At 40.9% G+C, this 16289-nt stretch overlaps 1 protein-coding gene across 25 annotated transcripts in view; it reads right to left on the bottom strand.

The window, feature by feature from the left end:
• adgrb2 (adhesion G protein-coupled receptor B2) overlaps positions 1-16289 on the bottom strand; it is a 265546-nt gene that overhangs the window by 59462 nt on the left and 189795 nt on the right. For all 25 annotated transcript variants that reach the window (XM_085147628.1, XM_085147623.1, XM_085147627.1 and 22 more), the window contains one exon: positions 9622-9748. In XM_085147628.1, the coding sequence (XP_085003754.1) occupies positions 9622-9748 (127 nt within the window). The remainder of the gene's footprint in view (positions 1-9621; positions 9749-16289) is intronic.

The raw sequence follows: 16289 nt of genomic DNA, 5'->3' as shown, positions 1-16289 counted from the left end.
ATAAAACTCACCTACAGCATCTTTTGCATGACCAACTAATTCTTGCATTAAATTTACATCATCAGTTTAATGAGGCTTAGTGTTAGTTTAGGCAGGCTACAAAAAGCTGAGCCACTCTCCTTAAATATCACTTAATGCAGGGCTGTCAAAGTAAACATTAAACTCCCTTTTCTATCAGTGCAAAGACATTTAATTAAACATTCAATAACTGGCATGTCTTATTACAAAAAAAGACATGCAATTTCAACTATGTGTCTCAATTTTCAACATTGATAAATGTGTAAAATTACAGAAACGCTTCTGTTAGCTCATTGTCCAGATTGCCCTGTAATTATAATAATGTTCTTTTTTCACTATAGTAGAATTTTTTTTTTTATATTAGATCTAGTAGTTACTTGTTATTTAATTAGTTAGTTATCGAATTATCTATTACTTAACTATTTGTTGTAATATGAATGGTATGAATAGTATAATTAATCTTTATCAATAGGAATCTATATGCATTCCTTCACATTTCCCCAAGCCTTCCAGTGGGCCATATTGGAGTCTTTGTCAGGCCAATTCTGGCCCCCCGGCCTTATGTTGGACACCCCTGAATTGATGTATACTATCCCACAAGTGTTGATGACTCTGCTTTTTCCTTTCTACAAATCCACTCTCTCTGAGGCTTGTTGCCGTTTAAGCTGCTTTAGCCTGTCCACAGTTTCAGCACATCTGCAAGCTGCTTTACAACCCACCTCTGCCTCAGCTCTAACTTAATTAATCAACCTGTTGTTACTGATGCCTGCTCTGTGTATTACGTATGTGAGTTAAAAGGGAGTGAGGTACCAGAACAGAGCTATTCCACCAAGTGTAAATGACTGCAGATTAAAATATGACTCTCCTTCAAACCACTAGAACGAACTGTTTCTGTGATGACTGACCAATGCTGCCAAGACACAGAGCTGGCTTTGACAAACACTCACTTTACACTTGCTGTGCACCAATTATACACTCATTTGATGATTTCTTATGTGCGAGGGTAAAAGTACGAGACCACAGCGCATAATTAAGTGATTTAGGTCATGATGTACAGCGTACCTCTGCTCCTGAGGTGTGCCTTTGAAAGCATGAGGAACAGACAAATGAAGCCGCATGGAAAGCATGCACCCCACCGCGTCCCAAATGGGCTTGATGTTTGGCCCGCTTTTAAGTTCTCAATCACACAATTTACCTCAATTTCCCCCCCGCAGCGACTATCCTTCCCTTTCATCCCAAAGATTTATCACTGTTCGTACCCGTGGCACAAGGTGTCTTTTACTGCAAATAAAGCACATACTTGCACACATAGGCACATCCAGGCAGATGGGCTAAGTAATTGAAGGTAAGTGTTTAAGCTGCATGTGCCTGTGTGTGTATTCGACTTGATCTGAATAGACGGAAGCATAAGATGAAGACTTCTTTATTCCCATCAGAAAGGAGAGGAGAAACAAACATGAAAAGAACGAGTAAAAGAGAAATCTAGAGAGGGAGACGGAGTAGGAAGAGCTAAGGACAAGTAAGCAAAAGCAAAGAGTAGGAGGTGAGTGAAATAGATAGGGATACTGAAAAAGCAAGAAAGTCAAAGCTTGTCTTTTAGTGGTTTTTTCCCCTGGCCCATCTAAGGAAGCCAATTTCTCCAGAGGAAGGCGGAATAGGTTGGAATACCAATACGGCACACACACAAACACACTGGGAAGGGAATGGAGGTGAAACATAATCAAAACTGCCTCATAGGGAAGGCGAGATCTACGAAAAAAAGACAAGAGGGCATATGACAAGCATCTGTTCTAGGAAAAAGGGAAGGGCCTAGAAGGAGAGCGAGAGACAACAGAGACTGACTGTGTTTGATACTACGAAGAATGGAAGGTCAAAGGATACACAGGCACTTGTGTTTTTTGAGGTCTGACAGATCAAACACAGGGCGATGCATGGGGAATGTCAAGCAGACAAGCGCATGCACGCACACAGGCACACACACTTAAAAAAAGGCTGCAGGATCACCTTTTTTCCCTCTCAGTTTCTGAATGAATCCATCTTAAATTAGCCTCTACTAGAAAACTAGTCAAATAAACGATTCTCTCATTTCTAAGTGTGCTCTATATAAACCCCTCTATATAAACTGTCCCTGAACTCGTCATCGTGTCAATTTGTCTAACAGCATTGTCTAAATTGGTGGCGGTTAGGTGTGTGATGAGATTAAGGGTTTATTTCATAATATGGAAGGATGCTACAATAAGGGGAAATGAAAAGAGGAAACGCCCACACAAACAGACACGCTCAAAAACACTAAACGTAACACATCGGGCCCGAGGCTACTGGCTCACACAGATGCCCTGCCCCAGATAGATATAGTGATATTTTGATGCAGTCGGAGGAGAGAATAAAACGGAGTGCAGATTAGAAAGAGTGAGTGCGCTGAGTCTCTGCTGTATATGGCCAGGCTCCCCTGGGCAGATTGGCTACCATGTGATGGAGAAGATAGCTATTTTGAGCTCAGGAAGTTTAACCTACTTATCTCCTCTCACTCCTCCTCCCCACCCCCTCCTACCTATCCTGCTACCACCCACTCCCTCACTTCATCTCCCTCTCTTTGGCTTTGGCTCTCATTCTTCCCCTATCCCCCCCCCCCATTCAGACCTGCTCCTCACTAGTGGCTTTCCATGTCCACCTGCACCAAAAGGCCTGTTTAACTTTTAACCATTAACTGTTCTTACAACTTTCCTACTGGAAGAAAAATGTGAATATTGAACTTAGCTGACAAATGTAGTCTTCCTATGACTGATTAGACAACTTCTGTTTAATATGTATCCTTATGTTAAGTTATCACTGTACAAATACTGCAGCCGGTTGGTGATGTGCTTAAAGTGCACAGAATTAATAACTATATGAACTGTGCTCTATAAGCGGACAGTAAAATTAGAAAATTCCTAGAAAGATGTCAGTCCATTTCCATTAATATGACAGTCAGAGACAAAGGGCACCACCAAACGGGAGAATTTATCCAGTATTTATTACAAAAATTTCACTTATCTGTATGTGTGTTTCTAGTGCTGATCAGCATGATCAGATTAGGCTTTTCAGTACTGCAGTAAACACAGTGATTATGTTACAGTTTTCAGATACAATCTACACACTGGGCAGATGGAAAGAAAAAGAACATCCTTGCAAGCACCTGCTAGAGCTGAGCAGACTGATCTGAATAATGATAGCATTGATACCACCACTGATATTGGTATCAGATCAATACTAGCGCAGTGGGATCAATACTTTGTTTCTGTACTCTAAGTTCAGTATGAAGCACTGACGTGTGTTAAACAAAACATATTTTCTTCTTAGAAATAAAGAAATATCCTTCAAACATGCATAATGAAAAATCACTTAACCTTTTTGCGTTGGCTGTCAATTTTATTTTATTTATAGCATATAGCACATTTGAAGAACAGAGGTTGAGCTAAGTACTTTAGAGACAGGCACATTCACATCTCCAGAATACATGAAAAGCTTCAGTCCTCTTAACTAATTGTAGTGGAGAGCAGAAATCACAGTGATTTGGCAGCTAATGAAATGTGTTCAGAATTTGCAAATCATGACACAATGCTTGCCTCTACAAAAGCTGCCTTAATACTGGCCCTGTATCGGATCAATACCAAAATCTGCAGTATCAAACAGCCTTGCCATCTACACAGACAAACGTGCTAACACAAAACTAGCCAAGAGCCTGGAGAGATGATGTAGCTGAGTGCAAGCTGACCCCAGTACAGCAGCCAGACCCTGATCTACAAAGATCCCTGATCATATTCAGTGACACTGTACACATTAGTGTTTGGTCCCCATCTATAAATTTCCTTCACTACATATCTTACTAGTCTTAGCTAACATGGAAATTAATTACTACTGGTGTGTCTGGCAGGTGACATCACTATAATAGTTCTGCTTATATTACATGTAATATAATACAAGATGATTAAATTTGTTCTAGCAACAGTTAATTGTCGCCTGACTTTGAATTTTAAAATCATGTTTAATTTTGGGAAGGAAAAACTATTGAGTGATGGGAGGAAACAGGCTTAAGCTATCCATTCATTCCCCCTATAGTGGATGTACTGCAGCAAAATCAATAATCAATATGTGCACATTTATTATTTGTCAATGAGAACATATTGAGTATTCATTACCACTTACAGCATTGATATTTTTGCAGTGTGTCTCACAGTCCTCCCATGTAGGGTCTGAAAATACTAGGCCCCTTGTGAAAAGTGGGGAAAAAATGACATTTTCAATTCAAGGCAGTCACTTGCCCCTTTTATTCCCACAGAAGCACATACAAACTCAACAGCACACCCAGGCACACTGTGCCACTACATAGAAGGTAAAACTATTTTGCTAATCTAGCAATCCTGCTGCTCAGTTGCCTGTTTTGCTGCCATAGCACTAGTTACATTCTCACTGCAAAATACTTCAAATTGAGTCTTTTTTTTTATTTTTGCAAACCCTCGAGGTTTCAACTTAACTGACTCTGACTTCAGTTGCCTCGAGAGAAACCAAAAGCCTGCTTGAGCTTGGAGCGCTGATGCCGTGTCACAAAGCGAAGCCTTTTCCTTACATGTTGCCATTTTTGCATAATGTTCAAGGTTTGTGATGTTTGTTGATGCAAAATGCAGAACGCGAGCAAGAAAAGGAAAGGCCGTCAAGACAACGGGAAACAAAAAGCCAGCTGCACCAAGACATATTTTTTCCTCAAGGGATCTTGTGGACCAAATTTGTATTTCACATTTAAAAAATTCAGTCAAAACCAACGCCTCCAACACATTCTGACCCTCTAATTATATTAAGAAAAACACACACTTTCCACTCACTTTTGAATATCTAATTAACAAGTCTTTGCCCTGCCCACGCTCAGGCATTATGCATCTTTAGACAAACACGCAACTAAATCATTACACCTGTTTATTCATAATTTCCTGTGTCATCGCTGTCACTTGGCCCTTCATTAATGTGACAAAGGATTAAAAGATTTTAATGCAATTCTATGCCGAGTCCCTCATAAATTTTAGCGCCCCCTCATCCTTTAATTACATCTGACAAGTGCGACGTATTTGCATACCATAACCTTGCAGTCTTGCTTGGTCTAGGTCAGGCCTTGTTTTCTCTCCAAACACTGCTGCCAGTTAAATTATAATAAGTTAAAATATGAGTCGCCACCTTGAAGCACTTCAGTCATCCCCATCGTCTTTTCCACAGTCAAATCAAGCACGGTGGCCATTATTAGTCTAAATAATAGGCCCTGTTCTGAAATGTTTCCATTCTGATTAGGTGCCTCGAGCACTGATGATAACAGACGAAAAAGACTCGATTTATCTCAGGCAAAGCCAATCATTTCATAAGAATGATTGGGCCAAATGCAGTTAGCGTGGCAGGTAGAAGAAGCTCTGAGAAATCCTTTACAGCAGAAAGACATCAGTTCGGATATTGTTATTTCGAGCGACTTACTTTGATTCAGTAATTGGCTCATAAATAAGTTAAAGAAAATGAGAAAATCCCTCTTTCTGTTTCTCCTCCTCGCTCAAGTCGAGTGTGTTTGCTTGTGCGCTCATCTGTGCTGACTAAACCAAAGTCTCAGGTGCTGTTGTGAACCGCTGACCTCTCTTGTCCATTCATATTTCTGGATGCCTGCTTAGGCAAGCTCAGTGTATTTGAATGCAAGTTTGGAGAGGCACCCGAAAGCTGCTATTAGCTTTAATGTCAACACAACTTGAGCACCGGCTTTATAGGCTGACAAATGCGAAGGGGAAAAAACGTGAAAGTCACATTATTGACTGGAGGTGTAAAACGTTAAACTGACTTTTATAAAGCCAGTACGTCCCTCAGCTCCAAATCCCGTGATCTCCGTGTGCTCTGCGCAGGCAAAGAGTCCAGACGTATCCGTGGGGTTTGTGTGTTCCCACTGGAGTCATCTTAAGAATTAAGTGGCTTGGTCTTTTAGTATTCCTTCATGACCTAACTCAATCAAATCGTCCTCCTCTCCCTCTCTCTTTCTCGCTTGTCTGTGTCGCTAAAGTTAAAAAAACAAACAAAAAAAACCTCTGTCTCGTGTCTGATAGCGAAAGGTCTCTATAGACACTCAAACACGCAGGACACACACATACACACACGGAAATCTCAGAGGCTATAGAAAGTAAACAGGATTAACTGGCTATCCCTCACTCCACTGTAAACGGCCTGTAATGGCACCACTGCTTCTAAATCCCTCCACCTACTCCCCACCCCCCTCCCGCTGCCTCCCTTTTCTATTAAACATGGAGGTTAATCCTCAGCCCCCCTTGTCCCTCGCGCCGTAGCCCAGGATAAGCTGTCAGAGCTGGGCTGCTGATACTCAGCACTGCTCCAACAGCCACACAGCCTGGACAGAGCATATGAGTGCATCTTTGTCTCTGTGTGTGTTGAGCATCTGTGTGCGCATTTTCATTCGCCCAGACTTACATGCATGCATGCAGGCTTGTGTGCATGTTAAGTGTTTTTAAGTGCATACCACTACGCATATATCAGTGTGTTCACATGTCTGAATGTGGCTGTTCCTTTCTTTCTTTCTTTCTTTCTTTCTTTCTTTCTTTCTTTCTTTCTTTCTTTCTTTTTTTATTTATTGCCAAATTCAATTTGCTTCTCTCTCTTCTTTTTACACAACCCAATCTCCACTGGAGTAAAAAGCTAACTCTGGAGCACCCTAAAGCAACAAAGTGCACTCAGCACCAGCAGCAACAGCTCCTGACTGAGAGCCATTGACACAAAAACACTAACCCACACCCCTTCTGGTCCTGTGCACTGGGTCTAAATGGCAGTACTGGGGGCTGACTGATGAATCACTAATGACTACCACACTCTTCACAGATGTCACAAATGTAAAAAAAAGTCAATGTGTTTTTTTTTGTTTCCCCCCTCTCCTGGCCCTCTATCAGTCAACTCGGTCGACCTGCTTGCTGTGTGGCGAGGGAAAAGTCAATACTGTACGGCTGGAAGAGGAGTCGCAGGAACCAGAAACAGTGGCCGGAATGACCCGTTCGGCTTATGGGTCAAAGCTATTGTGTTTTCCATATTATGGGGAGTTAATGTTTCCCTGGGGTCTGAAATGGCTTCCAGACCCCTGTGAAGTAATTCAAGCTCTGAGGGGCAAAAATAATGAATAACTGCAGTTCCTTACATGAAGGCCATCCCCTTATTTTGACCCTCTTTACAGTTAATAGAAGGGAGAAATAGAACAGAAGGGAATAATAATACTAATAAATCCTAAAGCAGGCCACGGAAATCTTGAGGCTTACAAACCAGCGGATTATCTCAGGTTTACGCAATTTACTGAGTCCTTCCTTTAAAACAGGGAGGTCATCTATAAGTTGCGACGCCAGTCAGTGTCACCACTGTCAACTTGGCTTATCCATGTTTGCGTTGGATTAAATGACTTGATCCGTCTCAGGAAACGTTCAAGACAGCTGTCACTTGCACGGCTTCATCCAAGGTTGGGGATAACAAGAAACAGAAGTGAATGTGACTGTGACAGGAGTTTTTCAATGCCGTGCCTGCACTGGCAACTAGATGCTACCCAACAGTAGGATTCTTGTAACTATGCTGTTAAGAAGACTAAAAATGCATTCAGCTTAGATAAACTCAATTAGATGTTCCCATTTCTCAGTTTTCAATGAGTGCGGCAACCATGAAACCCTTTATTTCCTCCCTTCTTTTTCCTTGAGACTGAAGCATTTATAATATGCTGCAACTCACTACAATATTCTGCCTCTAACTTAATTTTTCTTTAGAGAAATGGCATCAGAGGCACATTTGGTATGCGGAAATATTTGCTATAAAAAAAGGGGTGTAACATTAGCCAGGGGGATGTATAAGAAACTTACCTCCAATATTCATACTCTTTTAACTGTATTTGCTTCTTTTTGGTGCGACCAGGTAGGGGTACTGATGAATTCCAATTTTGTTTTTGTTCCCAATGTTTGATCTTCTTCTGCTGACAAATGCTATGCAAGTAAAGTACAGTATGGATTTTTCAGAGCTTTTTTGTGGGAAACACTGACCTGCCATTGCTGTAAACAGTAAAGCAGATGGCCTGGCAGCTAAACAACGAGCTGTTAGAAATGCATTTTATAAAAAAAGAAAAAAAAGAAAAGGGTAAATGCACGGCATCGGTGAGCACAATACAGAAGCAATGCGTTAGGGCCACATAAGTGCACGGCTCTTTATCTCTGCAATGCTGGTTGTTAATGCATTACAGGTGAGTGCAGAAAACATCCACTTTCCATCTCTCTGGCCTCTCTCTCTCCCTAAGCTGCCTGCGAGCCGAGACCAGGCTACCTTTTCTGTTTGGTTGAACATTTCCTCCACCCCCCAAATCCTCTGTTCCTTACAATCACTTTCCATTTCTGTGACACACACAGTTATTCTCCAGCGCTTACTAGAGAACTAACCATTAAAAGAGAGAATCACAAAAGAGATTTTAATGTGTGACAAAAATGTACCCAAACCTCATCTCCTTTTGCTCCTTTGAATATTTTAAGCAACCGGTCTTCTCGTGGGCTTTGAGTACAGGTAATCAGAGAGGCAAATTAAGAGCCAAAGCCAAGGGGGAGCATTTTGTGACCACAGTGTAGGGGTCAGAGCTGCAGCATAAAGTGAGAATGAAAACTGGAAATGTTAACAAGGTGAACAGGGGTAAAAAAGAAGTGAGGGGGGGGGGGGGGGGGGGTGTCTTACAAGAGATTCGCAGGTAAAAAAAAAACAGCTAAAAGGAATAAGGGAAGCAAGAAAATGGGTAAAAATAATGAATTAGAGGTAAGGTGTAAAATAAATGGGGTGATAGTGTGAGGTGTTACGCGGTGAGAGAATTAGGGTCCTTTGGGTGGATCTACGAGGAAGGTGATCGGGTATTTAGATGACCATTAGAGCAGGAGAACAGGTCAGTGAATCAGAATGTGCATTACCATTAAATGCTAAAAAGCCCTCTTTCGTCACGTCAAACACACACTGTGAGCCACGTGAACTATTTATAGAGGAACATGTTATGTGCTCCAGGCAAAAAAAATAAAATAAAAGTCACACAGAGACACAATAAAATCACTTCCTTCCTCCCGTCGCCTCGCCTCTCTCACATCACACGGGACTGAAAGAGTCCGACCTTCATCAAGTTTAAGCTCAAAAACAAACAAACAAAAATAAACCCCAAACTTGCTTAATGGGAAGAATGACAGCCAGTCAACATATAATTAGACAAACACACAGTGATCAAAATAGCCATTTATACAGTACCGTGTCCCAGTTTTAAAACTGACAGCCCCACTCAGGCTGCGCTCATTGTTATAAAGTAAGACATCTCACATAAAGCTCTGCTAGTCATGCCAGCCTCACCCATCCATATCCTTCTGTTAACTCAATAAATGACTTAAGAGACGTAGTTCTCGGTGATATGTCTGACGGGGATAGTGGCTGGAGTCTGCGTACAGAAAATCGTCAGCTCACTGACCTGCGCACCCTCTCCTCCTGGTAGTAGTTGCCTCGTTAACACCCCAAAGTTCCACAGAGTACATCAGTGCATAGGTGACTCACCGGGTCTTTAGCTTGCTGTGCTAACACGGCGTAGGTGGATATTCTGCTGCACAGGCATTTGGTATGGACAGCGGTTGACACGAGCGTTTGGCAGCCTTCTGTGCCCCAGTTTTCTGCGCCAGCTTCCCTGGAGGTGGAGAGAAGGGTGGGGTGGGGGGGTTGGTAGAGAGGGTGTGGGGAGGTGGCACATGGGACATAGACAGTGACTGTGAGACACATAAAAACTGTCACATGACTACACATGGATACAGGAGGTGAAAAAAAAAAAGCCCAACAACTTGTGAAAAGGGGAGAGAAAGTTTTAACGGACTCGTTCCTCCCCATCGAGCTCCCCGAGCTCAGCCATTCACGGCATATACGTTTAACATTCAGCGATCGACACTCGGGCACCGCCATGCTCTTTTACTCCTTTACAGCATCACCCCACTTGTCCTTCTCCGTGTTCAGCAACCTAAACACTTTCTTTCACGTCTTTGTTCATCCTTTTTTTCTTTTTTCCTTTTATCTATCCCATCTCCCTTTACATGGAAGAATGCCCTTAGAGTCTGGGGGAAAAATGAAAAGGATTGCATCGGCGAAAAGTTAACAAAAACCAGTGAGGCCTAAATGGTGTATGGGGTTTATGTGGAACTAAATGGTCAATTGCTTTGACACCTAACACATTACTGCAAAGGAAGCAAGCGGCCAGAATCTCGTACAATAGAACCTTGAACGCTTTATTGCTCCTTTTTGGCCACCCGTTGCCTCCCTCCTTCCCACCCTTTCACTTTTCTATAAAAGCTCCCAACGGAAGGTCGAGTGTGGAGGTCAATCAATAAGAAGTGAACTAATTACCCTGAGAGTTCACACTGCACATTAACCTTACGATTAACCCTGGATATACTTTTATTTCAGTTGCCAGAGACAGGTGAAAGCCATAGAGATGTTCTAATGGGGTCAAGAAGGCCAGCTTCATGACTTACGGCAAAAGAAGGAGCAAGTAATGTGTCAGTGAGAAATATTTTTGTTTCTTTTTCTCCTCTGTCCCTTTCTCTGTGTTTTGAAGCGGGTGTGGCAACGTCCAGGATTTAAAGTAGAAACATCAGAGCTGATGACAGTTAGAGTGGGTTCAGTTTCAGTCCAATCAAGCCGCAGGCAAACAGTCGCGATAAAGCAGATTAAGTGAGTATAAAACTTTTAGAAATGTCACCTCAAGATTTGAAACAGCACGAACGTTTGCTAAACTTTCATGTTTTGTCATGAATATTTGAGGTTATAGTAAAATACTTTGCAGGCTATATTCAATGTACCATGCAAATATATGGAGTAGGTGTATAGGATTTTTTTTCTTTAACCAAAGCCTCAAAAACGTTTTGCACAGATATCTGACAAACATCTTTCCAAAGTAAAGCCTTTTGTTGTAGCATGTAGGCACAACAATCTGACCACAAGAGACTCGGGTTTGATTTCAAGCAGCAGTGGCCTGCTTGAAAAAGAAAAAAAATCAATTATTTGAAGCTAAAGACAACTCCTGTTACTGTGGTAATAGTTGCCGGTTTCAAAACAAGGATCTTTAGCAGGGGAAGAAGGGGATTTATGTGAGAACAAATGCTTCCCAGCAGGGATTTTGGGTGATGAAAACGTACCTAGCGACTGATCTTTGTGAAAGAAAACACTCTGTACTTGATATCTTTATCACGGTAACAAATAAATTTCCACCAATTTAGAAACCAATTTAGAATGTCCTTTTTTTTGAAAATCATTTTGTTAGTTAGCAAACAACACAAACTTTGTGCTGCTCATTTTGTTCTATGAACGTTTATGGAGTGGGAGGAAAGATAAAACACAACTGGAGAGGTATATGCTGTTCTTTCTCTACTGCTTTAGTGAAGAACTTAATTACCTCATTCCAAGCTAATGGCATCGAGTACCCTCAGCAGTGGTTGGAGAGAAAATTTAATAAAGGGTTGGCTGTTTCAGGACATCTATTTATTAGGATTTATATATACAGCCTATATATTTGAAAGTTATTAAATATGCAGAAATCTATAATTTAGAATGAAATTATTATCCCCTTGTGAAACTTAAAGTTTTGTAAACATTTCCCCATGTTTTTTTTAATATAACATTATTTCTACTTGCAGACAATAACAGAATTATTGTCAATGGGTCAATGTTATCATCCCCCTGAAAAACTGACCTTTTTATTGAGCCGTAGCACAAACCACTGCTGCAATAATGTGCTTTATCTTTGTAATGCTCTAAGCTTGTAAAATCAAGTTAAATGAAGTTAAAACTTTTTCCACACAGTACAAAAACTTAAGCAAGGGTTTGAGCTGCCACTTGAGAAAAAACTAAATTAATCAGTATAGACTTAATAAAAACAATTGTTGATGCCCACAAAGAAGGAGACAGATAAACAAAGTTATCACAGTGTTTCAAGAACTGTAGTGAGAAGTATCATCAAGAAGTTGAAAGAGAGCCACGCAGTGCAGAACAAGCCGGGCAGAGGTAGGAAATAAATCACAGACTCTGAAAAGAAAACTAGTGAGATGTGTCCAAAAACAACAGAACTACCAAGACACGAGGAAATGACTTAGTCAAGCTGGGAACTGCGGTCTCAAAAAAGACCATCAGTAGGACCGTGAACAGGACTGGACTTTGAAGTCTCAGACCAGGAAAAACGCCACTTCAAGCCAGAGTGAAGGATGCCGAGTACAAGCTGAAGAAGGATCATGCAAACTGGAAGCACATCCTTTGTTCAGATGAGAATAGACTAGACTAAACTACTGCCTGTGCTGGAGAAAGAGGGAAGAGGTGTAAAACCCAAAACAGAACAGCGTCTCTACAGTGAAACACGGTGGTGGCAGTATTATGTTGTGGGGACGCTTCAGTGCGTCTTGAAGTGGGAATCTGGTCAAGGTGGAAGGAATCGGAAATGTGAAGATTCTGAAAGTAAACCTCCAGTAGTCGGCAGCAAACCTGAGTCTGAGTTGTTGCTTTGTCTTCCAACACGACAACAACCTTGATGAAGAACGACCTCCAGAAGGCCAAAGAGAATGTTACTGACTGGCCTAGGCAAAGCCCTGACTTGAATCAGTGACAATCTGTGGGCTGAACTGAAGGCCATCACATCTGGAGGAGCATGAGAGAGCAAATGACTGCAGGCTGTTATCCAGCAAAAAGGATACACAACTGACTATCAGGCATCACAGGGACTGATTTTGACCCTTGTAGTTTTTTGTTTTTGTGACATACTTTTTTTTGTCTATGTGCAAAGTATCAAAAAGCTAAGATGTTTGGAAATGCTCTGTTAAAAAGTCCTTGCTCTCTTTAACAGCAACAACAGGGAAATGCTTTGACTGTAAAATCTGTATATCTTTAACAATTTAAAATTTTAATGAGAGGAAGCTTGGCTGACAGCTTCACTTCAATAAAATTAACAAGCTGTTTTGATTATTTTTGTCTTTATGGTATCTTAGGTTTTTATCCAACCTTTGGGGAAATAACAGAAGGGTAGCTTTCAAAGAGGAATTCAACGATACTCCTCTGTGATGCCCGCTTAACACAGCTCTGTTGCACGAAACTCTGGATTTGAGAGCATAAATGAATGAAATAAACAAACACGCTGACTGGTTTCTGGTTCAAATGAAGAAAACTTTACTGTTGGTTTTACACCTGTCCATCAAAAAAAAGCAAACAGACAGTTAAAAAGGTACATGCTCTGCTTGCCACTTACATCACGTTAACTGCAGATCAGTAAAAAATACCACTCAAGACTATTTCTGCTCTGACAGGCCACTTATATATGATCAGTTTGACTGTAAATGACAAGAGTGTATCAACATTAACCCTCAAAAGTATGTCTGAACATGAAGGACTGCAAAGAGGATCATAAACCAGACACATGCACACACACATACACTGACACTCAATTCAAAATGTCACTAATAAGATGTGAGTACAATCCCCTGATGATCATCATCTGCACTATGACACTTCAAAGACTAAGGATCAGAAAAACAGTTACAGCAGTGAAGCTTAGAGACAGCTTGACAGGTATCAACATGGTGCAGGGCTTTGTGTGTTTTTGTGTGTTTGAGAAAGCGACAGATAGAGGAAGATTAAAAAAAGACAAGGCGGGAGAGCAAAAGAATGGCAAGGATAAGGAAATATGTGTGTGGTATTTTTGCTGCTTTGGCTTGTGTATATACGTCATTTATTTTACCGACCACTGTAGCTGAATAAGACCCAGTCACAGAGGCCTAGATGGTCTAACTGGTCATGAGGTAAAAATGAGCATTCCCTGGCTGGTTGCTAGTGCTTGCTGAGGAGAAAATTATCGCTAAAGCTCCAGTCACACAGACCTACAGTAACCCCCTAGCAACCACCTGTTTGTGGGGGGGAAAACGTGTGCTTCTCAACCAGTCAGCAAAAAAATTGAAGATACTCCTTGTGACGGCTTTGGTCACTATGAAAGTGTTGGATTTGTCTACAAGCACGGGCCAGCTACTCTCCGAGCTGTCCTGCCCTAAACAGCCTCCCACTGGTGTCTCGTCACACCTCTGAGTAAATATATATTTTTGTCTCTGCTCTTTGTCTGACTTTCTGTTTATCCTGCTGTTTGCCATTTTGTGTCCTGCCTCATTCTTACATATTCCCCTGAGTTTTGGTTTGTCCTTTTATTATTATTATCATTTTTTTTTTTGGCTTTATCCTGCTTTTCCCTGCAGTGTCCTTTGGTCACAGTCTTTGTAAGTTTATTAAAATACATTTGGTTTATTTTATCTTGCATTGGAATCCTGATATTTGCAAGAAAACAATGGAAAAACATTTCTTAATAGGCATCTGCAACCCATTTCTGACATTTCACTAATTACCATGGTTATACATCCCACGACAATGACCACTTTTACAGATCTAATTTGTTGAGGAACTATATTTTTGAACTCTAAAGGGTTGCACTATGTGTTGGGAAATTATGCTAACACACAAATCGACTTTTGTTTTCATAGTCATATGTGCTCGTTAGCTTATATATGACCTCCCAAATGATGTCCAGTTAAGTACTTCCAAACGGCTTTGCTCACATAAGTACAGGGACGTGAAGTGTTACATGTTTTTAATGGTTAATTTATACATGGACATGAAAGCCTGTAATTTACTGCTCCAAACATTCAGACTGCATGCAATAAATAAAGACACACACACAGACACACACAGTATTCTACACTAGTCTCAGCAGAGAGGAAGTTGGCGTAATGAGAAACTATCTGACAGCACACAGCAGGGAGGGATTGCTAAAGATAACACCACACACACGCACACACACACACACACAAATACACATTATCTGTGACCTCTTTGTTTTGTCTGCCGAGTTTCAAGCTTAATTGACTGCTAACCTTCATCTACTATAGCTATACTCCACTGTTGGCTTTTTGTGCCTTTCAGCAGAAAGTCAGCTTTGACTTTTATTTAGTTTTATGTCGCACACAAAGTTGGCACAAACCCCGAATGCTGGAATTGTAGATCCACTACAGCTACGGCTTCACAACACTGCTGTGACTCCCACTGGGCTCATAACAGTGTTAGATTATCAGTTAGGATCAGAGGGTGAGAAAAGATTAAAAGGACGCAGCTTTTGTGATACTTTTGTTATAGCCTTTGAATGGACCAGGAACTGCTGACAGCTCTTCTTATCATGGAAAACAGGTACCAGATGTACAAACAGGTCTCTATATTAGTACAGTTGGTAGATAGGCTATGGAATCCAAATGTATACTGCAAAGATCTCCACCTGGCATTATAAGAAAAAACTACAAGATGTGTAAATATACATAAAATCAACCTGCTTTCTAGCATTTCTGTAACCGACACATCTGCTCTTTGGTCTTTGGTTGGTGATAACCCTCCATGCTCAGTGGGGATTACACAGTTTACACACACATTAAACAAGAGTTTGTAACTAGACAATGTGCTCATTGAGGGCTGCTGCTGCAAGGCACTGCGCTGCTTTGCATTGCAATAAATATAACCATTAGTATCCTAACATTTAACATGTGCACTTTATCTTTAGCTGCTTAATAAGTTACATAAGAATCAGAACTGCAGCTGATAGGGATCTTATCATTTTGCAGGTGATTTATTGTATTGGACAAACTGAAATTTTGACCTGTGATAGTGTCAGATTGCATGGTTAAGAGATCACCAATGGAATTACTCTTAATCCTGTCAGAAATGCTTACAAATATGAATTATATCACTGAGCTCGGACATTTCTCTCAAAAATGTGTATGTCTGCACAAGATGTTGATTAGTAGCACTGTTGTTACCAGATAAGCAAAAATGTTGACCTGCCAGTGGCAGAAACCTATTAAAATGCTTCCCATTTTGCTTCCTAATTGCTGGTAGAATGTTGTTGTGGCTGTTAAGAAAAAAATTGGAAAAATACTTTCCGAACAACAGCGTAAATTGACCTTTTATGTCTACTGAGAATAAATTGGCACCAAATCTTGCCTGAAAGGGCAGTGCTATGAAAGCCAATTGCCCCCTGTTAAGCAGCAAACAAAGGTTAAACATGCTTTGAATGACTAAAACTGAATGGCTTGATGAAGGGATTTCAGCTGTATGTAAGTGTAGTGATGTATTGCCAGCACCTTTATAGTCATATTAAAAAAAAATACAAC

The sequence above is a fragment of the Neolamprologus multifasciatus genome, chromosome 22 (assembly GCF_963576455.1).
Source record: "Neolamprologus multifasciatus chromosome 22, fNeoMul1.2, whole genome shotgun sequence".
Lineage (NCBI taxonomy): Eukaryota > Metazoa > Chordata > Actinopteri > Cichliformes > Cichlidae > Neolamprologus > Neolamprologus multifasciatus.
The sequence above is the reverse complement of the archived record's forward strand: the minus strand, read 5'-3'. Positions and strand labels throughout refer to the sequence as shown.